The 27,966-nt window shown below is 34.3% G+C and overlaps 2 protein-coding genes and 1 long non-coding RNA gene across 13 annotated transcripts; 2 read left to right on the forward strand and 1 right to left on the reverse strand.

Moving 5' to 3' along the window:
* Dnah3 (dynein heavy chain 3, axonemal) lies at positions 1-27,938 on the reverse strand. Its single transcript, XM_076307990.1, has 13 exons — positions 27,228-27,938; positions 25,493-26,021; positions 23,327-23,544; positions 22,967-23,236; positions 19,482-19,844; positions 19,205-19,415; positions 15,297-15,524; positions 11,398-15,222; positions 10,522-10,827; positions 4,124-9,163; positions 3,380-3,537; positions 2,038-2,806; positions 1-626 (listed from the first exon to the last, which is right to left on the reverse strand). The coding sequence occupies exons 2-13, from the start codon at positions 26,015-26,017 to the stop codon at positions 330-332; spliced, it is 12,210 nt and encodes a 4,069-aa protein (XP_076164105.1). The 5' UTR covers positions 26,018-26,021; positions 27,228-27,938; the 3' UTR covers positions 1-329.
* LOC143145021 (uncharacterized) lies at positions 7,377-10,861 on the forward strand. Its single transcript, XR_012991586.1, has 3 exons — positions 7,377-8,942; positions 9,005-9,260; positions 9,333-10,861. It is a non-coding gene; the product is annotated as an uncharacterized LOC143145021 (long non-coding RNA).
* On the forward strand, positions 16,006-22,992 carry LOC143145018 (uncharacterized). 11 transcript variants are annotated; one of them, XR_012991582.1, is made up of 5 exons: positions 16,006-16,582; positions 17,752-17,895; positions 19,994-20,193; positions 20,923-21,016; positions 21,081-22,992. XR_012991582.1 is itself a non-coding variant. In XM_076307983.1 (3 exons), exons 1-2 carry the CDS (start codon positions 16,298-16,300, stop codon positions 17,365-17,367), a joined length of 423 nt encoding a protein of 140 aa, XP_076164098.1. In that variant the 5' UTR covers positions 16,006-16,297; the 3' UTR covers positions 17,368-17,372; positions 17,752-17,878. The 11 variants fall into 11 exon arrangements, 6 of the variants coding, with proteins under 6 accessions (XP_076164098.1, XP_076164099.1, XP_076164097.1 ...); XR_012991581.1 differs by lacking the exon at positions 17,752-17,895 and having other exon boundaries at positions 21,081-21,499; positions 21,614-22,992; XR_012991580.1 differs by lacking the exon at positions 17,752-17,895.
* Positions 27,939-27,966: the final 28 nt, after the last annotated feature.

The raw sequence follows: 27,966 nt of genomic DNA on the forward strand, positions 1-27,966 counted from the left end.
ACACAATACTTTATTTAAAGATATCCAAAATTAAAGCGATAGCCAACTATCTGGTTAGCTATTTTACAAAGCTTTTTATGCCTTTTGGTGACAAACTCTGTGTCATTGTAGATACGTATTTCATCAAGCTCGATTAATTTTGATTTGTACCGGAAATTGATCTAATACCGATGTACCAGAAAGACAAAGAACGTATGTTTACAAATTTGTGCAATTTGGAAGAAATAGAGTTTCAGAGTAGCTAAACTGTACGAGGGGTTACGTCTCGATAGCTTTTAATTGTCTGGTAAATTACGCCTACCATAATCGTTGTAATACGTTTCGGTAATTCAATCGTCCAGTTGGCACAAGGCTGCTGTTCCTCTCCTGATCCAATGGGACTCTTCGACATGTGTTGGAAGTAACATGTATAAGACAAAATTTGAAGAATGACCAGTAGTTGCCAAAACACCGCGTCTTGCACTTGTTTTGTATACAGGACAATGGTATACAAGTTTAACAACAAAGTTAACTTTTATACCTGGCTGTAACCATATTATAGGTAGAACATCAAACATTATTTTAGGTTTCGATTCATCGAGTCGTTTCAGCTCTCTATTCCATCGTGCACCTTCTAAGAATAAACCCTGAAATTTGAAAAGAATAACATTGTCGCGAATAAATTTATGCAAAATACGACTGTTTACAAAGCAATGAGTTGATACATATTTAATAGTAAATATTAATAGTAAATATTAGATAATATTTTGGAAAAACTTGTTACGTGTGTTACTTTACGTTTATCGTTAATATTATACTTGTGCCACATGATTTGTTCTTCAGCTCTATTGTAAATTTTCTTTAAACTTTATTACGACGTGAATGGAGTTCCTTTATACTCTGTTATATAGATTCTTTTTACAAGTAAAAAGAATCTCTTTATATTCAAAGACCAATACTAGGATGTACAATAAGTTTTATCGAGTGACAAATCTTATAGAACAACCTATTATAGTTTATCACTTTAATCGAGAGCGTACTGTAAAATTTAAAATAAATATACATGGAGGTTATATGAGAAGAATACGGTTCAGTTGCTAACTCGATTCTGCTTTATTCAGAATGACTCTCTCTTTTATATACAAGAAGTTTTGAGCCTAAGTGACTTAGGTCAGGAAGACAGGCCCGTTGAGAATCGAAATAAATCAATTACTTTTGAACAATCGAAAATATTTGAACGATACCATTGACGAAAAATTCAAAAAAAATCTTACTTTTAAATGATATACTGGATGGTTCAAATCGTAACTTTGTTATTAATGCATTTACGAAAAAATGTTAAAGGAAAAAAGTAAATGGCTCGAAGAGCACTGCATCTGTAGGACTTTAGATATTTTTTTCAAATTCAACAGTACATGTGCAATTAACAATTGCATCCTTTCTTCAAATGTAAATGTACATATTTTTTGTTGTACAAATCTTGAAAGTCGGTATCAACGGAAGTCGTACGTATCTTGGTTCTTGCTATTAGTAAAATACATTCTCTTTTATTTAGTGAAATGCAATCAATCTTTCAAAGTCTTAGTTTTCATACTTGAGTAGCGATACGTAAATTGCTACTGAACGATGAAATGTTTACTCGTACGTATCAGTCTCTGTTATGACAACTGTTCGAGCATCTTCTTCGATAAAGACATTTCTTAAAAATATCTCGAAAACTAATAATTTTGTTGCTGCGATACATTAATAATTTTTCACGTAAAATGGACAGAGGAATGGATCTGTGTTGCAAAAAGTATGTATGTCCATTTAAAGGAAGGATACAATTCTTAATTGCACATGCATATGGATATAAATAAAACTTTTACAAACAAAAACACTTCAGAGAATTCATATTACAACATTGAAGATTTCATACGTAACGACCTAATACTTCATTCATCAGCTTCTTATCTTTTTTGAAAACTTTACAAGGGAGTTGATTTGGTATTAAACGTATAGTTTCCAAAATTGAGTTACTCTTTATGATAACGTAAAAGAATAAAACACAGAAATTACCTTTATATATACTCCACGAGAGGGTGCAGTGGCCACATTAGTTTCAAAAGTGGTCACTTCGAATTCGAAATCTACTCTGTCAATTGGAATTCTTTGTTTTCGCGAATAATTTTGTAGAACACCCGTAAGAAAAGACTGAGTGAAAAAGAAGCCAGATATCCAAAACACAATCGGGGCACCATTATCTATCCAATCTTGGAAAAATTCTAATCTTTCCAGCAGATCGTTAATATAGCTTCCTAGTGGTTTTAACGAGGGATACGATTTTTTATTCCATTTTTCGGGTACTTTGCCAACACTTATACTCGTAAAAACTTCTTCTAATTCAGGAGACATTAGAAGTAAACCCTTGATAGCTTTCTGCACGTTTACTAAAGAGTCTTTAATTATTTTAATAAGCTCGTTAAATCTAATAAGTTCTTGACGAAGAACGGTGTTCATGCTGTTCATATAAAGTACCGGGTATTTCTTAGATACGTATAAAACGTCGAACTTTAATTGCATTTTTGATAAAATATCATCGCATAAATTAAAGACCATTTCGTTGATGTTTCTCTCAACTCCTACCCCAGTGATATGTATTTGAGTCAATAGGGCGCTTTGAAGTAACTGCATTGATTCTTGATTATCCTTTGTTATATCTGCGTTTTCATGTAAACCATAAACTTCTGGTGACTGATCCATTGGCAGGCTGTGAATGTAGTCTAAGCACCCTTGATAATATGTATTCGATGGTATACGATAGATACAACTTGGTGAAAAACAGTACCTATATTGAAAAATATAACAGCATATGAATGTATACATACACAATTAGCAACGAAGAAAATTAATATAACTAGCTATTCCTGTTAACCTTCTACTCGAGTTATATGAATTTTTGAACCATATAAGTTTCTTTAAATAATACGTAAAAAATAGTCAATTTTTGTACTTTTTTTTCTACAATTTATTGGTTCACATCTTCATAAATTTGCCAATATAAACTGCACACCAATTAGAGAATCTTTTATTGGCTTAAAAACAAAACTAAACTAATCTTAAATCATTGTAGAGTGAATTTTGTAATTTGTTTCTTTAATTGAAGCGCCCCTACAAAGGGACAACCCGATGCTTGTATAAGTTACAATCTCACATTCATAAAGTCTTGAATTTATATTGTAATTTAAAATTTCTAATTATTATATATTGAAAACTAAGCGCGGGTAGATATGTACACTCTCTAACATATATCAAAATCGTTAAAATCGGTGAAGAAGTCCTTTTTGTAAGCAATATCACATATTTTGATAAACATGCATCATATGTTATAAACATACTAAAATAACTAGTAAAAACTTACTCTGGGTCGGTGATAACTTGACGATTGTAAAATTGTTGAAGCAATGAATTCAACAAACGTCTGTCTTTATCATCGGTTACACGACCACCATAATTGCATTCGCCCGTTAAATAGAGAAGTGCATCAAAAGGTACTTCATCGTACTCGTATAAGAAGAGCTAAAGAATAATTCATTAAACAACAATCTTTTTACGAGTGTTTAATTATACAAATTATTTTGTGTTTATGTTTTCTTTCTTCGTAAATCTGTATCTTTTTCGGTGAAAAATAATACGACTTTAAATCATGGTTAAAAACGAAATCCACTACATATCTGTGCATAATATTTATGCAGTATAATTATATTTCAATATTTTATTAACCTACCAAGCGTGGAAGATGAATTATTTCGTTTGTTAAAATTACTTGTTTGATGGTCAATTTATAATAAGGATTTATCATGTTGTAAAAATATAATATTATTATTAGCAATAGTAATAACATAACAATACGATTACTATGATTTACGATTATAAGTGTATCTTGATTAATTGAATATCCCTTCGTAGATTTATACAAATTCTGTACATAATTATGTCTTTATATTTGTATTAAAGCTAAATTTAAATCGATCAAATTCACGTTCTGCTCGCTCTTATTTTTATTTTTAATATCATTTAGAAAAGTACTTTTGAATCAAATGTTCTACGCACGTTAGATTAGTAAAGTTTTCATAAACAGCACAAAAGTCTTGTACAATGTTACCTGTAATTGTAAAATACTAATCCGCAGGTCCGATTCATTAAATTCATAAGGAATGTTCCAACCTAATGATCCAAAATTCCGTCTTTCTTGAACGACTGCATGAAAGAAGCACAAAGCAAATAGAAGTTTTCTCCATTCGAATATCTTGTTGCAACTTTCATAGAATTTCATATCCGATATTGGATCGTTCAGATAGCTTTTCAATAAATTATTTTTCAATCCCTTTGGTGGTTCGTTGGTCATCTTAACACCATTTTGTAAAATGGAAATTGGAAAGTCCATCGATGGATAACTGGTCAACCATAATCGAAATTTCGGATGCGTGGTTTCAGGTATAATAATTTCATCGCAAATTCTATCCAGTTCGTTCATCCAGGAAACAGCTAGATGACAATTTTGGAGTACCACCCACTCTCCATTTTTTATTCCAATATTAATCATATTTGCTGCTATTGGACCTTGGCCCTGCCCCAGTGATATGGTCATTAGATTTTTCTTGGATATCCCATAATTCTCTGCGAATCTTATTAATCCTGCCATTGGATCGGATCCAGGGGAAAGAATAAAAATTAGAGGCGTTACATTATTAGAATCATCGTAAGATGCTTGAAGATTAAATGTTGGAGGTTCTACGAAACATTTTCCAATGTGATGTATAATGAACATTTGCACAGCAGACATGATTTTATCCGGTCTAATACACTTAAGTATCACAAGTTTTTTCAAACTTTCAGTCTCCTGTTCAAACGGATATGGAAAAGGATTTTCTTGAGGATTTGAAAAATCGTAATAACTCTTCCATTCCAACGTTCGCATTTCGAATGATTCTTTCAATTTCTCAAGTCCACGCACGTTTGTAGCTTTAACAATGTCAGACCAAGATCTGTCTGTCAACCATGATGAGTCAGGATTAGGATACGGATTTTCCAGAGCTAATCCACCTGTTAATAGAAATGTCCAAAGTTCTTCGTCCACTTTTCCAGTAGCTCGTAACAAACCAATGCACAGAACAAACGAGAATACCAATTTATGGTCCTCGAATAAAGAACGACATACGTTTCTGTAAATACTGGCGGTAAAATACTCGTTTAAACTTTTTATTCGATTTGTTAAATTTTTCGTCTGTTCGCTGCTGACTATTGCCATTACGTACAGGTGAATGAACCATACTAAGGAATACTGATACATTGGATCTATATTTGTTAGCTCGGATATGCAAAAGAAGAGAACAGAACCGTGTTCCGAGACTGGTTTATATCCATTACGAGCTTGGTCAATTTCTATCGCTGTTTTAGCAGCTATCTTCTGTTTGGCTTGAATATCTTCCGATAGTATCTTCGAAGTGGATAATATTGTAATCGCTGTCTCGTCCTCGAGAATATTACCTTCCGATGCAGATAATACCTCTAAAATTTTATCCTCGATTTCCTCCAATATCTTCTTGTTCTTCGCACCTTCGACAATCAATTGATTTTTACGTTCTTCGAGAACAGGTAACTCCTTGGCAACAACGATACCTAACAACTGATCTTCCAATCCTTGAGGAGTAATCATAAAATTCAACAAACTTACTTTGATTACTATCTCTGGTAAGTAATGGGGATTCCTTAAGCGTGTCGTGATGTAAAATCGAAAATCTGAATTGTATTCGATAACATTTTCACCAAATTTTATGTACCAGATACCACGTTCCTTGTAGATGTTTTTAAGAAGCACAGGTTCCAGTATCGCGTCTATTTCCTCTAAAATATTTTCCAACAGAACAGGTATTCCAAGTTGTATGGACGTCTCCACGATTTGCGCGTAATTTGGATCGGAAAGCTTAACGACTACCAGCTTATTTGCTCTTTCCATATTTTTTATCCATTTATTTGCTTGGTTTTGCGGATCGATCATAAGCGGCCACCTATCACCTTTTTTTACAATTATACCATTTTCTACCGAATAGTTGTCTGCTGGTAAACCATGAATCGTCCACGCTCTAATTTCAACTTGTCTACCTAAAACATCGATCAAACTAAATTTCGTTCTACAAGGAATTTCAACTTTCACGCAAGACGAATGCCATTGCGCGATCAATTTATTTCTGTAGTCTATTGTGAAAGCTCCCAAATAAGCAATCACACCCGACGACAGTAAAACATCTCCGATAACATTACGAAGACTTTCTCCTAATTCAATGGCTGTACTATTCCATCTGTTTTTCTCCCCGCTTAAACCGCCCAGCAATTTTTCAGCTCTTTCCAACTTCTGCATGCAATAGGCGATCTGATCTTCGAGTTTCTTCTTTTCTCTCGTGCATTCGGCGAATTCGTCGTTCAGAGATTGCAATTTCTGACTGACTTCTTGAAGAAGGGCTCTCTTAGCATTTAATGCCTCCATTTGCAAAGCAAGGGCAGCTTCCGCTTCCGCGAGCATAGCTTGTTTCGGTTTGACGACTTTAATCACACGATCGTAAACTTCGATGGCTCGAACCCACCTGCAGAGGCCCTCGCAAGCGGTGGAAACTTTTTTAATCGCTTCCGGTTGAAAGCTTCTATCGTTTATAAATTTCTCGCGTATTCGTTTCATGTACGACGGTGTTATATTATCTTTGTCGAAATTTTTCAAACTCTCGAGGAATCTCATGTCACCGAGCACCCTTATAGAGGCTGGCCAATAATCTTCCATAATCTGACCAGTCGTTGGGTTTATCACTTTCTCAGGTTTCACACCTTTTAAAACGCAAACAGCTTCCATTACCAATCTCACACCCGCCGGTGGACTTTTCATGGATCTCACGATAGTGATGTCCGCTGGTTTCAAGGTATCCAGAGCAGCTAAAGCAGCTTCTAAAGCAGGTGTAGCTTCGGCCAAGTCACTTTCACAATCGTCTTTTATAGCTTGTGCGGCAGCGGCAGCTTCGTTCGCTAACGCTTCTTCGGCAGCCACAACTTCTTTCTTTGCTTCTATATTAATCGTATCCTGTTCTATCTTGATCATCAGTTTGTTACTTAATTCGGACTGAGTCAACAATTTCGGTTGCAATGCTTGCAATTCTCCTTTCATTATTGCTATCTCTCCCGCTGCGAAATCCAATTTCTCTAACCCGGTTACGTATCGATTTTGCTGTAGAGTAATTTCTTCAATTTTCTGATCGTACAATTTACACAACAATTTGATTAGCTGCAAAAAACTTGTGGGCGTCGTGTAATACCTTCTACCTTGTGTCTTGTAATAATTTTCACTGGCCAGAGAAACGCTTGTGTGAAATTCCTTGGAAATATGAACACACTTTTCTCGTAAATCTAGATCAATGTTTAAATTTTTCAACGACGTTCGCGCTAACTTTTCTAAAGCGTCTTCTGGCCAAACGGTGTACCAGTCAATGGTACAACAATTTATCAGGGATGGGAACATTCTCAAACGGTTTCTGAACATGTTTCCTATTGGCGACATAGTTAGAATCAAATGTAAATTCTGCACCACTTTTTCGAGAAACAAACTATAAAGAATCATTGGTGTGATTTCAAAGCCTTTCCCGCTAGTCTCGCGCATCAGGCTCGTCATCTTATCCAAAATCTCGGCCATCTCCTCGGTGTTGTACAAATTTGGTATATCCGCAGTGTTTAGAATCATGTTTATATCTTCGACGAAAGTTTCCTCTTTCATTTGATGATCTCCGAAAAGGAAAACAGTAGACTTTCCGTCGCAACCCACGCGTAATAGCAAGTTCTTCGTATCTTCCCGCCATTCCGAGAATCCATAGGTTCTTGTCATTTCGATTTGATGAATCGCGTATTCGCACATACTAGTTGCTAACTTGGCGCAAGAACTTCTACCCGATCCACCTACACCTACTAGAAGAGCGTGTCCACTTTCTTGTAACAAAATTCGTGAAATACGAGAAATATGTTCAACAGCGTATCGAAACAGAACCAAAGACATTGTTGTTTTCGAAAGCATGTTGTACTCGTTTAAGTAATAATACATTTTCTGTATCAAGTCATCGAAATCCGTCACCTCGTCGTATATTTTCGGGTCAGCATCGGGCTCGATATAATTACCAAAGAAAAGATCACGAACATGGGAACTCTTGATTTCTGTTTCCCCGTCGTTTAAATGTCTAGCGAGTACTTTCTCCAATGGTTGCCGCAATTGATCGTAACACGTGAATTGTACCATTTTAAATAAAATTTCCTGGTCATCGTCGTCCACCAATCTATCGTGAAACACTCTGTACACTTCGTGTATCCAGAGCCTGATCAATTTGTCCGGGTCCTGTATTCTGGAAGCTGGCACCAGAAATATACCTTTTATAACTCGATTAAAATCGCGTAAATTAAAAGTATAATGACTCTTTGCCGGGGTAGGCAAGTAATTTTTAATAGCAGCGAAATATATGTCCATGGTGGCATGGACGATCATTTTTCCCAATCGTGAAACTTCTGGGAGAAATCCTTTCGCAAAATGTGATTCGAGGATCGTGGAAAAAATTGTTGTTATCGTCGTTTCTTCGAAAAAATCGATGCCAATTATATGCATATGTCGAGTCAATCTAGGTGTGACTACGTTCGAACTTCCTCCAGGTGGTAACATAGCAGAAATTAAGAACATGTCCACCAAATGCAACTTTGACGTATCGGTTACGTCGAACCAATGACCATGATCTATCCATTGACGAATGAGTTCTATCGGTGGCTGAGCCCCGTATATTTCTTTTTGCGGTACACTTAGGTCATCGACAAAAAGTACACATTTCTTCCCCATTGGTGGACCATAAACACCTTTTCTTCTACGATCCAACTTGGACATCACCATTTCTTGAGTTTGAAAAGAGGTAGTACAAGCACTGAAGTTTATCACGTTTTCTATGTATTTATCTCTGTGCAATGATTTCAGATAATCCAAAATAACCACAGACTTTCCAGTACCAGTGGGTCCCACAAATAAAACTGGTATTGTTCTATGAAGAATGTTTGTCAAAAAGAAATACTGGATTATTACTTCGGTTGTTGGTATGACCGTTTGACTAGATTTTGTGACAGGTAATAAAGACGTCTGGAACAAGGAAATGTAAATCAAACTTTCACTATTTTAAGTTTACAATACTGAAAATAAATAAATGTACAAATGATGATAATAATCTGTATGGAGGGTGAGTAATAAGTAAGTAGTGAGTAGTAAGTAATAAAGAGAGAACCAGACACTGATTTGTTTAATATTGTAGAAAGATAACGAATGTACAGGCAGTCAACTTTTAGTGCAAAGATAAAAGAAAGTTATTGTTTTGATGTATCAATTGTGATATCGGAATTTTTCGTGCCCACTTGGGCTTGCTTCGAGTGCAGGCCTAGAAGGTGCATTGCGTGCGAATGGACCTGCGTTAGGGTAAACACTTGGCGCCGATCTGTCGCCAGGTTTCTTACGAGCGTCCTTTCACAGGGGGTCGTGCAAGACGACCGAGCGCGGGAATGCCTGAGAACGAAAGGAAATGCGTGTGGTGTGGAGAAAATGAAGAGTGTTTGGAAAAGACGAACGATTGAGATGGACAAACGTGACCAGATGTCTGAAGCGAGAGAGATTGGGGATTAGAATGAAAGAGAATGAATACGTGTAAGGATATAGAGTGCGAAAGAAGCGTGTTTGGGATAGTATGAGTAAAAGCACGAGAAAATACTTGTAAAGACACAGTAAGAGTACGAGAAAAGACAGTATCGGTATGGGTACGAAAAGAGACTGGTAAAGACGTAGTGACACTATGAGTAAGAGTACGAAAAGAGACTGGTAAAGACGTAGTGACACTATGAGTAAGAGTACGAAAAGAGACTGGTAAAGACGTAGTAAGAGAGGAGAGTTGGAAAGACGCAGTAAGATGAAAGACTTGTAAAGACGCCAGGCTACGAGGGCGATAACGACGCGTGTCGAGGGCATTAAGGCGATTAGCTTAGTTTTATATTACATAGTCGATCTATCTTTAGTGAAAAGAAAAACCTATTACTAATACCACGTCTAATCTATAATACTACAATAACAATAATAATAAATTTAATACTAATATATCCACCATCACCAACAAACACCACGAACAACACAATATACTAGTATAAATGCTTTGTATTTATCTATTGTACTAAAATTAATAACTTCTCAAATAGAGCCATGATTAGGACAACGTATCAACAAACAATTTCCACCTAAAGTATGTGTTTCCATTTTCTAAAAATGAAGAAGTTATTCAAGTGATTTTATCTTAAATGTTTCACTCGGTAAATCTAGTGAAAAATATTGAATTCCGAGAAATATGAATCACAAAATACATTCTTCGGTATCGTTTGCCGCAAATGATGGGAAATATGTTCTTTGATGTTTCGCGAATGAAATGACTTTCCAATATATTTGAAACCGTTAAATATTACCTGTAGTGTTGCGTCCATCCAAGATATCCAACAACCATTATTTCTTTTATCGTATATGCAATCGTAGACAGTGCCCTTATCAGGAAAAAGTTGTTGTTTTGTCAATTTAAATGATTTTGGTTTGGGATATTCATTGACGTTACCAAGTAATAATTTTCTCAGATAAATGTCAAACGTCTTTCTGCTGTCACTCGTTAATGTTGAGCACATTCCCCAAACCATACTGAACAGCAAAATACATTGAAGCCAGACTGTACTGACTTGTGTCTCTTCGTCCAACATTGCAGTGAACAGTCTTGTGAAAGACTAAAATAAATTATAGTAACGACTATCGAGTCACTTTTTCTATCTCCAACAACTTCAAAATTTTACCCCACTAATAAACATATAATATAGAAATCTACGTTTCAATTTGCAAATTGTCAAAAAGTATTAACAACCAAATCGTCTGGTTATATGTTTCCTTTGTATCGTCGTATAGAGGTTACATTATATTTTGTAATAAAAGTAAATAAAAGTATAATGTATAATAAATATAATATAATACATTATATTTTACCACTTCGTGAATGAATTATGGTTTATTAAATAATACGTTGAATAAATGCGAAGCAAGACCCCTGTCAGAAATAAAAAAAGCATCCATTTCAGAAACTCAAACGATCTTGAACTTTGAAAGATATTTATTGCCGGTCTCGGACTATGGACAATTTTCAAGGTTTTGCTATATTAAGGCATAGCGATTAAATAATAGCAACATTCTCAGGGGCAGCCGACCAGGAAACAATTGAAAGAGAATCGATAATGTATATAATAATATAATTAACATTATATAATTAACATTCATAGGAAAAAGATTGGTGCATTACTACTTACCAAAAACATATGAAGATTTGACATTTCTATAAACGTTTTACAATAACGTTTAATAAATAACAAAATGGGCTCTGTTAACCATGTAACTAATTCTACAACAAGTTCGTACTGCTCTACAAGTATCTTGTCTCTAAGATATTTTTTGTACGACTCAAACAATGGATACCAGCCAAGCTGAGATGGTTCCATATAAATCATTCCACATCTGCTAACAGTAGCTGGTGAAGCGTGTTCCAAGTCTGCTGATTCAAATATCATATTCATTTTGTTCGACATCGATATAACTTCCCCTGACATCAGACAAAGTTTCTTATTATCATCGAGCACTGTATTCATATTCTCGATCCATCCTGCGTCAACAGGACCATCGAACACAATCCATTTACGATTTATAGAGAAAGATTGTGCAAATTCTCTGAAAATATTAGCCAAAATACCATCCCTCCATTCGTGAGACACCAGATCGAAACTGCCATAAAGCTGATTCAGAGTAATAGCTTTTGGATTGATTATTTTGTAAACAGTTTGAAATTCTGTCATATTAGCTCGTCTTATGCCAGACAAATCACCTAGTGCATCAGCCAAAGATTGATAAGCTTTCGTTTTTCCACTTAACGTGTGCCCTACGATCATCAATCCGTGACGTACCAGTAGCATCTCGTAAATTTGTATTATTTTCTCTATATACCAAGCTGTGGGTATCAGATTTCGTTTCTCCAAAGCGACTTTTAGCAAATTTATTAATTCGTTGCGATCCGGTTGTAACAAATCGGTATCCGGAAAAAGATCTGTGTAGATTCCATTGAAAAGAGAAACGTCGTATGCCAAAAATTTTGGAAGATTCACGTCGATAATAGCTCGAAGAACTAATACAGACTCGTTTTGCAATGGATATTTTAATTTTAAATTCCCAGCGGTAACGAGCACGGTCTTTACAGCTCGCATACCATAATCGTAATGATTTTGCGAGCTTAATTGCTCGGAACACAATTTGTATGTGTGAACGATTTTCTCGGCAAGATTCTTCGCGTCTATAAAACCAAGAGAATATAAAGTGATTTCTGCTATCATAGCGTAATCCGGTACCATCATTGCCACGGAACGAAATAAAACTTTTAAATTGTCAGGTAATTCTTGACGTCCGGCATATCCGGGATTCATTGTTATAATAATGTAACATGTAGGATTCAATTTTATTTCGGTACCTTCGAACATGAATTTCTCCATTTTCAAACTGATAGCCATCTGTATGGATAAAATTTGCTGAGCAATTACCGAAAGTACTTCCAATTCTATTCTGTTAAATTCATCGAAACAAGACCAGCCCCCGGATTGTGCAAGACCTTTAAAAAATTTACCCATTGCCACGTAATTAAGACCCTCCGAACAGTTAAAGACTATACAATGTTTGGCAACAGCTTTCGCAAGATCTTTCGCAGTTTCCGTTTTGCCAGTTCCAGCTGGACCCTCGGGTGAACCGCCAAAATTTAGTTTTAATGCACCCATTAATGTTCTGTAGCACCGATCGGTTAATGGCGTTATTACCAATCTCTGTGTATTTCCAAGATATTCAAAAGCATACGCTACATTGGTTGTAATCATGGATACAGTGATACTGTTATCTAGCCAATAGTATCTTAATTGCGATATCCAATTGAAATCCATAATGTCGTTCACTTGTTTATCGACAAGTAATTGCACCACATCTCGCCCGTGCACATCCATTACGATCAAGGCGTTTATTGTTATTCTTGCACCTGGGTCTAATTTACCTCTCACCAAGGTAACAGTATTTTCTATTTGACTGTTGCATTTCTCCAAATACTCCGAAGTAGAATGATCTTCGAATGATTCGCAGACTTCGCTGGTCCAATGTGTCTGACTACCGCAAATAACAATTTGACTAGGCCAGGAGAATATCCATTCTTCTCTAACGGTTGTGAAATACGCAATAATACTTTCCTCGGCAATATCGCGAAGAGAAACCACCATAAGTTTCTCAACCTGGCTCAGCCATCTTTCTACCATACCTTTAGCATCGGCCGAATAGATCTTTCCGCTAAGAGGAACGTATTCCTCTTGGTCCGACAACATTCCAATAATTTCTTCCTCGGCGGTGAATCGTAATCGGTTAATACCTTCGAAGCATTTCTTTAAGTGAGGTTGCACTCTTTGAGGATCTTTAGTTTCAGAAAGTATTTCCAAAAGTTCGTCGTTCGACAAGAAAAAGAATCTCGGAAAGAACAAACGTTTCTTCTCGAGATAATCGTTTAAACCTTTCTGTATTTCGTCTAACAACATATTGCAAAGCTGGAACTCCTGCAGCATCTTTGGCATAGCAGTAGCATCGAGTACCCGTCTATTGTTAGCCACAAATGTCATAATACCGCGCCAAATTTTGTCCATTCTTCGAAAATGTTTCGCCTCGGTTGGCATTTGACGCATGATATCTTCGCTGCTGAATATCGGCTCCAAGTACATCCACGTCGCCTGGCACGTCAACCATTGATCGACGATGTCCTGCATCAGTAGCAATTTGTCTTCCCATTCTTGCATTTCGCGATCAAATGCTTTTACAAAAGCAGAACTGCGCATAGTCTGAGCTTTCAAAGTGTGATCGTCCAGCAACACTTGAATGTCGTCTACGGCTGTTAAAATAAAAACACCTGTCTCGCGGTACAGCGTTAATTCGAACACGATCTCGGACCATTCCTCTTTCATCTTCAGTAAGTTTTGCTGAAGAGCGTGTTCCTTGACAGCAGCGGATGCTATTTCTTCGAGTTTGTTTATGTGAACCAGTAACCCAAATTCTATCATATCTGATAGGTTGCTCTTATCCGTGGGTACTATCTCCAGATTAACTATTCTGCTAATTTGTTCCCAGTGTCGTTTCTCCAATCCAGGCGTGCATATGATTTGCAAAAGTGGTACAAACTGTTTGAATTTCTCCACATTTCCGCGTACTGTATCTACGATTCGTCTTGCACCAGGGACATCGGTAAGTACACGCGTTAATTTGTACAACGTTCGCCATGTATCTTCGGTTGTTTCACTTATTACGTCCGCATTGAGGTTCGAAAACGGACCGTAGTACCAATTTTCGTAATTCGTGTGAAAATCTAACGCAGTATGCCAAACAGCGTACAACGTATTAACCATATCAGACATCGCGGGCAACGGTAAATATGGACTTAATTCCACATCTAACAGAGACTCTTCTGTATTGATATCTTCGGCCTCCTTTTTGATTTCCTCCATTTCTTTGGAAAGAATCTCGATCTCCTTTGTCGCTTCCGTCATCTCTTCTATCGTTAATACCGGTGGATCCTTTTTCTTAAATTGATCGATTGCTGACTGCATGTTTTTTATTTTTTGTTCGAAACTATCTTTTCTCAAACGCAGAACATCCTCTAGGAATTCTTTCCTCATGTTTAATCTGGTGTACGCTAATTCAATAACGGTCTCGATTTCTTTAGGCCACATAATGGTACGAGTATTTAACTGAATATCTTCGTACGTTGGTGGTTCGTAGTCAAAAAGGAACAACACTAATTCGATGGAACGTGCCAATTGTCTTTTCATATTAAACAGGGTGGAATCTCGACTTTCGCACAAGTAGTTGTACAAATCGACAACATCTTGCGTTTTCTCCGGCATTTTTGATATGTTCTCTGCTATCGTATCAAAGTTGCAGCACAAATCACGGTTATTGGATCGTAGTTCATCGACAAATAAATTGCAGATTTCGGTGCGAAGTTCGTGAAGAATTTGTCTTATTGTTTCGTTTACAAATGTACAATCGATTTCTATCATATTAAGAGGTATCTGAAATAAACAATTACAATAAATGTATTAAGGAAGTAAGGAACCTAAACAGTTTTTATCACGTATAAACTTACCTTATTTCTAAATACGGAAATTTCTTTTCTGAGGCTATCGTAGCCCTTTATTTTTTGTTCAAATTCGCGTAAAAGCGGAGTTGGTTCTGTCATAAGAAATTGATTTAAACTTTTTTTAGCCTGCCCCTCTATAATGTACAATACATTTTCATAACACTTTAAATAAATTTGTGGACCCACGGTATGAACATCGATAACATTTAGTATATCGCTGATTATCTGGAAAACCTGTGATATTTATTAATTTACATAATTGTAGAGCGAATTACGTAAAGCGTTACAAGTTGTTTTCTTCAAATTTTTAAGGTTTAATCGCATCATTATTTTGAGAGGAGTTTCTGAAGCAAACTTCCAACAATTGACTAGTATTTTTGCGAACGAATTCGAAATTAAGAGCAACGTTAAATAGAAATCAAAAGTTAAAACCTATTATTGTTATATCGTAAGTAGATTAAATAGAGTGGCTCGCACAGAGTGTTACAAATTATTTTTTAGAAATTGGCAAGGTGTAGTAACAATATTCTTTTCTGTTACCGTAGGGGCGTCATTTCGTACCAAATCATTCGCATTCTTCGCTCGTGGTCAGAGATTTTTATAAAATGTGACGATTTTTATCAAATTCAAATATGTTGCAGTGTGTATGAAATTGCCAGGAGTTTAAGCCATCACTTTTTAAACATTTTCAAAAATAGTAAAATCATGACTTGTACCTTCTCTATTTTTACACGGAGTATAACATATTTCAGTTTGAATAAAATCCCTGATATCGAGTACATTGAAATAAACTATTTTCCATTGTAGACGACCTTCAACGACCTCGAATTATCTGATCAGTGCACGTGTCTTGAAACGCTCCCTTAAGCTACGTGTCCACTTGAGAGTAAAATTGCCGCAGATTGCTCTCGAAAGTGTCTTTCGTCAGTGGAGACTGCGCTAGAGAGTGATTGTCCAAGATAGTCGTTCATTTGTTCGAGAATTAGCGTGTCGTGACTTGCTCGCAAATGGACACAGTAATATGTTGCTCTGAGATAGTTGCTATCAGAATAGAAAACAGAATCGAAATGCTGATAGTACTCTGGTGCAAGGAAGAAAAAATATCTTTTGTAAAAATTTGGTGGAAAAATGAAATTACAAAATTGATTTCAATTTACAAAGAAAGATTGCTATTGTATAATGCAAAAGACACGGAATACAGAAATCGAGACAAGAAAAATTGTTACAAGAAATCAGAAATAGTCAACTCAATAGAGGAATTTCAACACAAAATTCATAATTTGCGAAATCAGGTAAGTATATACAATAAAGTTAATACAATTAAATAGAAACGCTATTTTATTACTTAAATTATAAATGTCACAACAATTAAAAAAAAATTAGAAGGAAACAAAAGTGGCACGGATGATGTTATAAATATGTGTAACTGGCCCTATTTTCAAGCTCTTTCGATTTTTTATTGCCAGAGTAATTATTTACTATGAATGTTAATTTTATATATATTGTATTATCACGAAATTTCACTGACCAGCATAATAAAGAACTTTTTGAACTGATCTCTTACTTCTTTCTGTAATATTGCGTAATTGTTCCAGTTTTCACTATTCAATGATAAGAAAACATTATCCGGTGTATTTTCATTCCATCAATTGTTTAATGTTAATTGATGAGAGCATTCGTCTTCGATGTTTAATTGGTCTTAGATCTAAATAATATCTTCGTGAATAATTTGAAGACGATACAAAATAATACATTGCACATATTGTTAACAAATTGTTTGTTACAATTTTGGACTCCAAGTTTATAGGTTTTTCAAGAACTCGAAATTTGTTAGTGATTATACTAAAATAATTTTCTAATATTCGACGTGCTCTCAATAATCTATAATTAAAAGGAGAAAGCTTTATAATATATCGTTTCACTGCAACTCCATCGTCAGTGGCGAAGCAGCAGGGTACAGGCATACTATTGCCTGGTAAAGGTTCAGCATTGGGAAAAGTTATCGTGCCATGTTCAAGTTCCTTACTTAAAGTTTCGCAATACTCCCACATTGGAAATTTTTCCATTGCATCCCTAATCGTTGTAAGTAAATTTATAATCTGCATTGAAGACAGCTAATAACACAATACTGTAAATTCCCTTGTAAGTATAGTAATGACTGTCACTATTTTTTAGAGCTTGTATTACTATATGCTTCCTATCAATAGTTCCTAAACAATGCGGGAAATTCCATCGGTTATAGAAAGCTTCAGAATACTCTAACCATTCGGTAGTCTTTCTTGGAAACTGAAAAATAATATCACCATGATTTCATATTATTACCTATGTCTTTTAATTAGCGATTTAAACAAATTAAATTATTAAAATAAAAAATGTTATTTTATCATAAATTATTTATATATTATAATAAAAAATGTTATCTTAGCGTAAACTACTTATACAAAACTTTTATCATTTTAAGAAGAAAATGGGAAACCTGATGTATGTGCGAGTAATAATGAAAAGAATATAGAAGACGAATAAATAAACCGGTGTAAGCACCGAAAAACGTAAAACATTGTAAACATGAAAACATTGCAACAGGAATCTGAGTACGACGAATTTGGTGAATATATAGCGCTGCAGCTAAAGTCATTTTGATCAGATTATAATAAATTTATTATATATATATTTCTCCGTTAGTCACTCTTTTCAAACAACTACCGCCATCTATACGTCAGGTCGGGTCTTTCTAGGACTACCCTCGTAAATATTAAAGTCTGCATATATTTGTTTGCACACTGTTCTTGAACTGTTCGTAACGTGTAAGACATCGCTAACAAACATTTTGCGAACAACCTGATCTTTTCGTGACAAATTGACTATTTCAAGAAATTGATACAATAGCAAGCAAAACTAATCTTGAACTGTTTCTGAGCATATTTCTTCGAAAAATGTAAAAGGACTAAATAATACACACAACAAGCTTGCGAGTTGCTTTTGAACATTGTTTGCAAACAATATTTAACGGTATATACGCACCTTCACACTTTCGTACACGGAAACAGCTTCCCTTAATTTTGTATCCTTTTCACCCATTATTGGTCCAACTGTATCTATTATATATTGCAGTTGTGTTGTATCCATACGAACAAAATTACGAAATTATTGAGAGCCTTCAATTTTAAGATCTGGTAAAGTGGAATGTGCTCCTAATGTTCCTCTACAGTGTACTTATTGCTTCACCTAGATAATTCTTTTTGTGTTCACTTTTTTTTTTTCAATATGATGGACAATGATAAGAGCATACAGTTTTTTCACATTTATGATGGCAATGTTACTTTAATCTAACTAACTCTCATGAAAGGCAAACAACTTTCAAATCGATACAATTCTGAGAATTTTACGTGGAAGTAAACTCTCAGCGAGTTTTCTATCGCTTAACTGAAAGTAACAATTTGCGTAATTGCTCTCGAACAAACACACAACTTGAGAGTATGTTCTTGAGAGAAATTATCGCAAGAAACTCTCAAATGGACACGTAGCTTTAGGAAGTAAGTAAAAGAAACGTATGATTTTATTTAAAAAAAAAAATAAAGTTGATCTTTGCATCTGTTCTGATCACCTTATTCAGATGGTTTGTTTCAAATAGTTTTACTTAAAAGGTATAAATAGCGCGTGTACGTAAATATTCCACGATAAAAAAATTCAACTTTTTGACTTGACTATTGACGGTAGAGTAAGGATGCGTAAGTACTTTTTGTTCTTTTCACGAAAATTTACGATTGAAGAAATGAAGAACGTAATCGATATAACAATTCAAAATTTGAACGTATAAACCACTTTCTATAACACTGATTAGGTACCAATGACTAATGTTGTAAAATAATGACATGGAAATATAAAATTTGTTATTATTGTAATATTGTATTCACCTCTTCTTCGTATTGTGATATAGAAAACAAAGAGGCCTGTTTCTTCAATTCAGGAAATAAAATAGTCTCAATTTTTGGTATTAATGTTGGAATTTTAATAATTTTATCAATGCATTGCGAAATTATTGTTCGTACTTCGGAAATACTCGGTATACAATGTAAATAAGAAGTACCAAGCTCTGGTTTAACCGTTATTGTTAAAAATGATAATCTGAAATACACTTGTAGTAAATATTATTTGCACAATATAAATAATTGAAGACAAAAGACCACTTACTTGAAGAATACGAGATCTTTATAATTACCCTCGAAGTAATTTCCATTGCTATATTGTATCAAAAATTCTCTGATATGATTCAGTGTTTTCATTATTATCATTCGTAACTGTCTGGACAAAAGACTATTTACACTTGAAAAGTATCTTTCTATCAATGCCGTAGACGCGTAATAGTGCTTCTCAACGAAGCAAGACCAAACGTAATTTTTCTCAAGAAATATTTCAGCAATATCCGCCAACCATTCTTTAAGAAGTTTATTCAATGCCTTATCGCACAACAAATTTATTTTATCTTCTATTTCAAACGCTGAGATAGGAAGGTCACCTATATCTTCAATTCTAAATATCATCATATCCTCATATCTGAAAAATTAATTTCTTTAATAATTTCTTTTATTCAAAGTGTCTTAACACTTTAATTTTTAACGAATTATTAGCATATATAACAATATTTTCTTACACATATCATAACGCTCTCTATAAATATTATAATAGAATTATTGTATATATAGGATTCATTGGAGGAATTATTGAAAGGTGAACACAGTTCTCGAATATACGTGTATTGAATGGAATAATAGAAATAAAACAATAACAAAATACAAAAACTATAACTACGTTTACGCTCGACGCTGACTATGCAACTCCTTTCTCGATTCGACACGATACACTTCCCTAATTTCTAACAAGTGGCTTCGACAAAATTCCGACGGTAAATGATCTCAAACACACTTCTCTCGCATTCTATATTCTTACACGAATTCATTCCCTTTCGTTCTAATCCTTAATCTTTCTCACTCCATACATCTGATCATGTTCACCAAAGTTCCTCAGTTTGGCGCCATCTAAATTGCTCGTTTTTCGAGCGCCTCGATTCAAGCACCCTATCGTTTAGTTGAAACGCTCTTTTTTCAAGCCTTGAAAACACTTCACTAACTCATCTGTAGCAAACACTTCACTAGCTCATCTATAGAAAACACTTCACATTTTCTCCGGACCACACGCATTGCCACACTCGTCTGTCCTGCACTATGTCAGCGTTACGAAAAACTCGCCTGACCCATCGTTTAGACTTATTGTTGCACTTCGAGCCGTTACGACCACCGTAAAGGGTTGCTCGTGCCTTCGTTCATGCTTTCACACACACACCATTTGCTAGCATCCTACATTATTGAAAAATGTTTCAAGTTTATATGTATCAATAATTTCTCTTTAACTTCTTTTTGGTCTTATCGCCCTAAATTGTGACAATTGGTAGAAAAATGATATATGAAAAATTTCAAAATGAGAGCGATGTTGAAAAGACACATTCTTAGAATAAATTTTTAAGTTAACTTATTTGTATAGTAAATCCTTCTCTTGCATTAGAGAGCTAACTTGAAGAAAGAACAACTTCGATCAACTTTACTTAGAAATGAATTAAAAAATTTTGATTTCATAGGTTCCATTAGAGACGAGCTAGATTTTCATAATGAGCCAGATCCGAGGCAAAAGGCACATTATGAACATGAAACTGATCGCCACTTTAATTATAGGTAACCATAGTATAATTATAGTAAATTAATGGTTCACGGTGGATCTAATTTTTGGCTTCTCTAGTGTCGCACACATGATGTCAAGCTGACAAATGATGATGGGGGCAAAGACCCTTTCGAATCATCCATATGGTCTTCTTCACACCCAATGGTGGCATGCCGCTACGCAGATAGGCACTTCAGCGCCTTGACAAAGACGTCTTGATACCAGCCGCTCTCACTATAACCTGACTTCAGCAGGAGGCCGGATTACTTGCTTTGGGGACGTCGTCGAGAACATTTACTACACGGTGATGCCTCAAGCCGGGCGCGGATCTCCTCGTCAGGTGGTGTACTAGTGGACAGGTGAGATCGTGAACTTAAGATCATATGTGTCCGGACCTGATGCTGGTACACTCACATGCACCGTCGAACTACCGACAACGATGTAGACGCAAGAGCAGCTGACCTGTACAAGTTCTACAGTTCAACGCGCGAGGCTTTGTAAGTCTCCATTAAACGGTCCGAGGTTCAGAGCTGGAAAAAGCTCCTCCAGACCTTCGACCAGAATCTATGAGATGTCCATACAGTGTTGTGTTGCATAAACTCCTATCCTAGGCGCCCCTGATCACCGAGGGTCTTGACCCTCAGCTGTTGAGAGACGTGATCGACACTCTTTTTCCCATATAATGAGGGATAACACGTCCTCTAACGAACCCAAACACCTGGTCCACCGAACTGGAGGATACCGAGGAGGAGCTGGCCACGACCATCCGTAAGTTCGGAATGAAAAACGTCAAGTCTGGATCTTGACTTAGGGTGTCCTTGGTGGACAACCTTCGACAGCTTTTTGACCGTTGTCAAACTCCACTTAGAAGGTAACTCTTAAACAAGTGCTGGCAGCCAGTATCGTCGAACACCTGTCACTAGGTAGACTTAACTTGGCCGATTATCAGTTCGGGTTCCGGAAGGGCCAGTCGACCATCGACGCGGTTCGTCGCGTCCGGTCCCTTTCGGCCTCAGTCGTTTGTCAGGGTGATATGGCATTGTCTGTATCTTTAAACCTCGCCAATGCCTTTAACACTTTATCCCGGGGAGTAATTAGACGAGGACTCGAAAGTCATGGAGTCGCCGCCAATATAAGGGCAGTAATCGAGGACTACCTCTGCGACAGGTGGATTGAGTACCCGGGTTGGTACGGATGTAATGGAGAGAAGTGTACTCCGAAATTCAGCAGGGATCCATGTTATAAATGAAAGGCCTCCTAGCCGGTTCCTTTAAACCCTTGCTTCAACCTTCGGGAGGACGGAAGTAGCCGACAATAAACTGGTCGTCCCTTCTCACATACCGCGTATTTTGGAGGAGGGTTGATTCAAGCCTCTCACCAAGAAGTTAAAATAAAGGCCAACGGTGAACAGTGAATGAGCCACCCGCAGAACAGTCATGAGATTGGGACTCGTAGTCGCCCTTTTGTGCAGCTCCCCGAAAGAAAGCGACGTGGCCCTGCTTTGTTGCCGGGATATGGCGAAGGGGGTGATAACACTGCGTCGCAGACGGTAAAGGAGACACCGAATGTTATGCTGTCAGTAGTTCCTGGTGTGTCCCCGAAATCATACGAGTATAGTCACCGTGAGGGTTTTAGTGAGTAGATTCCGTACCCGGGTTAGGTGAGTGCGAGGATTCCCACACTTCCTCTGTTCAGGTTCCAAGGAGTCTTTGGAAGGTTTCCTTTTCATTAAAAAAAAAAAAAAGAAAAAAGAAAAGTCTGAAATAATCTCACGATATGATGTGCACACGAAAGAGTGTGTATTCTACCGCTTCTCCTTCCTTAGTATTTTAATGATCATACGAAGAAGAAACATCGCACCCTTGTTACGAAATTGACAACTCAAAAGAGAGTACATCGCTTTTTTCAGGTAGTGTTAGAAAGTAGTTACTTAAATATAATTAATTGTAAAACACATATCTTACTTGAAGAAATACAGATCTTGAATATCTCTCAATATTTCATTTCCAATAAATAGATTATGTTGCATGAAATGCTCTGCTAATAGCTTAGACTGATGCCAAGGAACGGGTGCTTGTATAATTAAAACTGGATACTCTACAGGCGACGTTCCTATGCGTAATGTTTTTTGTTTATCAACATCCAGAATAATACAATCATATTTAATATACTGAAGACTTTGTTTGTAAATCTCAATAATTTCTAACTCCAACTGTTTTAGTTGTTTGTCAAAACTGAAAATATAAGTTTTTAATAAAACATTAGTACTACTTGCATAATAACAATTAAACAATTAAAATTAGTATGATATTTTGTAAACTCACTCTTCTCGTTGTCGTAATCTACCAGTAATATATTTCTTTGCTTTCTTAAAATGGTTAGCATCATAACTATCTAATTCATCCTTGATAATTTCATCATTACATAAATAGTTTATCTCATTATCTTTTCTTGTAATAAGATGTTCTTGCCTTTCGTTCATTTCTTTCAATAAAATATCCCTTTGTTCCTCTATCGACATTGGAATGTCTGCTTCAAATTGCTACAAAATTTGAAATCTATTACATTGTGTATAATAACATGAAAAATAAAGAAAAAACTAAATAAATCGCATCTTTTAATCCTTATATATTGTCGTCAAATTTTAGAGTATGTATAGTAGGCTTTCATAAAATTTCTAATAAAAAAAAAACAATACAATAATTCCCATGATCATTCTTCAACTTCATATTGCACCGTTGCTTCGAGCAGTACCTGTACCCTATAGAAAAGGAAGCGATGACACGTTGCTGGCATTGTCCCGCTAACCAAGAAAGGGACATGGTAAGGACTATACTCAGGAATAAAAGAAATTGGATAGCCGTGGCCTCCTTTTACGAACATCTATTTAATGTCGCAAGAAACCGCAAACTCGCCGGCAGAGGTTACGGGGGGGTCCCCTAGCCAGTTACTCAAAGAGGGATTATAATCAAAATAAGATAGCTAACAAACATTAAATGTAAAATTTTTATAATATAATATGTTTTTTATTATTTTCAAATTTGAGAATATTTAATCTGCATATAAAAAATATAGCTGTATAGTGATTATTAATATAAAATAGAATAGTTTCTTCATCAAAATGTTGTATTAGTTCCTATAGTCATTGCTGCTATGCGTACAATGGTTAAATTCATTGTATTTATGAATTCTATAAAACTAGGGATTATTAATAATTTTGTCTTATAAAAGGATGTCGCAAGTAAACAGAATTTAAAAAGCATTGGTTTAAAGTATACTTAAATGTTTTAAAAATCTGTCCCGAAAGATTTGGTATGGTAAAAGCATCAATGTCTTCTGGTAAGAAGACTGCCAAAAATAAAAACACAGATTAGATTTTAAATTGAGCTATTGTAGCTTGAATCTTAAATTAGGCTACCAAGTTTCAATGCAATTACTCGATCTGTTTTTCCATAATGTAGTAACAAGTGAATGGAAATGCATTTCATTTATATATGTAAATTACCAAAAATAACCAAAATATTTTAAATTCCTTTCTTAAATGACTTATCTTGTACATGACCATAAATTACAAGTAAGAAGTACCATAGAAATAATACTTTTATATCTATTAAATTTTTGCTCGAGTAAAATAAGTAAACATCTTGACTCTGGACATTACATTATAATTTAATCAGAACATATAACCAATGGATATAAATTAAAAACAAATATTAGCCTATTTAAAAAAATATTATGGACTTTAAAATGTAAAAAAATATGACAGTAAAAAACAATATTCTCTTTTGCTCTGTTTGCATTTTTAAAACAAATATTCTTGTTCACCACAATTTTTTTCTATTGGTATTTGAAACATTATAGATAACTGATCTTATAAGTATAAATACTAGTATATTAGCAAATTTGTATGAATCAAAGTAATATTTTTCTAAAGTGTCAAAATTATTTTCCATCATTTTTTATATTTTCTTATATAAACATGACTAACATTAAGAAATTATGATAATAAATATATACCACAAGTACAGTCTTCAGAACTTTAATTTACATTAATGTTTGATAATATTAATAAATATTATACTATTTTAAAAATTACTATATTCGTAAGAAAAAATAATTTTGGAAAGTACACATTATTACAGAAAAAGTACTTCAATAAAAAAGTACACTAAGGAATCTCGTTAGAAATAAACATTGGGAATTAAGAATTTGACATATACACATATAATATATTTAAAACAATTGTATGTCTTACCTATCATTTTAATAATTTAAATATACTATTTGTCATAATAATTTTTTAAGCAAGAAATGTGTATTATTATTCATGAAACAACACTTTTCATTAAAGATACAACTATATTTTAAAGTCATTAAAATTGCATATACCTTTACTTCTTTTTTTTTTATTATTTCTATCACTTACAATAATATTTCAAGTGGAATATTTTCTTCTGATTTTGTTTATATGAATAATAAATATACATTACCTTCTTTTCTGGTAAACCCCTTTGTAGCTTAGTTTTCTTTAATTTTTTAATTTTTCCATCTCTTTTAAGTATTGTATTAAATTGTTTTTGACCTTTTTTCCATAACAATGCATCATCAACTAAATCTTTTAAATTAATAACATTATTTGTTGAAAAATGCATATAATCTTTTTTTGTCCTTTGTTGTATACTATCTTTGTGATTTTTATAATATTCCCAAGGTGGATAAACAAGTTTTTGTTCGAAAGCAAAAGGATTCTCTTTCAAGAGCGTTTTCTCATTCATTGAATTCCTTTTATGAAGTTGGTATATTGTTGATATAAATATATTTCCAGTATTGTCTGATAATTTTATGTACCTATTCAAATGTTTCTTCGATGTGCTCTTTTTCCATGAATGATCTTTTAAAAATTTTTGCTTTGTCAATTGTTGGCAGTGTAACAATTCTGATGATTTCTGTACCAATTTGACTGCTGGTACCCATGGTATTTGAGTAAAATCTTTATCATGCTCCTTTCTGTTCATGATTCTACAATTAATTATATAATTTAAAGGGCATTATACCTATGATATATATTATGTAAAATATAATTGAATATACAGAGTTGTCCAATAAAACAACAATTTTTTAAAGCAGAATATTCTTTGTATAATAAAATGCTAACTTATTTTGTTTAATAATTATTACATTCATAAAATTAATCTCATTATAAAAATTAATAATTCCTGTGCAATTGCAGTGTTATTATTAGCAATATTGTTTGAATTAATTAAATATAAATTAGGCTTTCTCTAATAATATGTGCTTTATTTATTACATGTAGTAAAATTATGGTTGAAATGAAATTAGTAAAAATAATGTCACACATTGTTTTATTTCAGCAAATTTTATTTTACAGGTAAATAAATTGTAATATGAAGAGTATAATCTATTTTATATACAAATACATTACCTTTGTTTAAAAGAAACTATGTTGAATATGGTTAATGTCTCAAAGTAAGAAATGTTATATACGTAAACAAAAGTGTTACCATAGTAATATTTGATAATAGTAACTAAAATTTTTATGAATTTTTAGTATTAAAGAAATAAAGTTAAAGTAATTCATAAATATACTAATTTTTCTTTTGATCTGAAATCATTTACTCTTTACATAATTAAACTTTTGAATCAAAAAGGCTATATTAAAAAATTAGTAACTCAATGTAATGTATGAAATTGAAAGGATATCAATGTCACAAAAACATTCCCTACAATATTTATAATTTTGATCATCTGCTCGATTTGTAACATACAAAGTAATTTCAAATTAAATTAAATTAAATAATTCTATGTTAAACAAAATATATTTAAAACATTTAGGAATATTAATTATATGTATAAACATATAAGAAAGTTTTTATTATATTACATATGTGAAAGTCCATATAAAATATGCAGATATTGATAATGAGTAAAACGCTAGGGCAGCTATTTAAAATTGACAGAAATGTCAAATTTGACATCACAAGTAACAAGAAACCATATTAAATCTTTTTCCACCATCATACATTAATGCATGAATTGAGAAGAAAAGTAAATGTGAGTCTTCTTTTCTCGCTCTCTCACACTGAATTGAAAATTATGATGAAAATTACACAAAACTTTATTCCCATTATGTGATAAAGTAAGTACCTGATAGGTAGTTGGACAAAATCTTCACAGAAATAAAAAATTCTAATAACAAATAAATACCTTTATATATTTTCATTAATATAAATAAGTTACTATATATTTTTATTAATGATCCCACTGCATTAAAGAAGGTGTTATTAGTTATTTAACAAATATGCAACAATGTCAGACAATGCCAGAACTTCCGCTATTTTGTATTCCGGTTTTTATCAGTTTTCTCAATTGATACATCAATTAGTGCATTGTAATCAATCCTACATGTAAAAGAAAAAGCGCAATGTCCTCTCATGCCAAGCCTTAACGACCGTGTTATTGCGGAAGGAGAGAATACTGCTTCGCTACGTTGCACAGGTAAAAAAGTAGACTGTATTACCGACACTTCTTGAAATTTATGAAGAAGCGCTTAATTGCAAACGCACAGAGTCAAATCTAGTTTTGTCTCTGAAGTGAATGTACGTTATATGAAATTTTTCGAACGAATCTCTTTCAAGTGAAGACTGTAAAACTCAGGTCGCAAAAATTAACATCACGCAAGTGCAGAGAACCACGACTACTAGACAAACTAGCTTAGTGGCTGATAACGCAGGTTTCTCAATCAAATAACACTCAATCTAGAATCGGATATCATACTAATTTTTAAGTCCAGTAATGGTAATATCAAAAATAAAAGAATGAGTTGCTTTTAAAAAGTAGTGTGTTTTTGCGTATCAGACAAAGATTTACTGCTAACTAAACCTGTCTGAACTCTATACCGTTGACTTCGGCAATGGGTATTTATGAACGATCAATCAGTCGTTAC

This window comes from Ptiloglossa arizonensis, chromosome 3 (genome assembly GCF_051014685.1).
Source record: "Ptiloglossa arizonensis isolate GNS036 chromosome 3, iyPtiAriz1_principal, whole genome shotgun sequence".
NCBI lineage: Eukaryota > Metazoa > Arthropoda > Insecta > Hymenoptera > Colletidae > Ptiloglossa > Ptiloglossa arizonensis.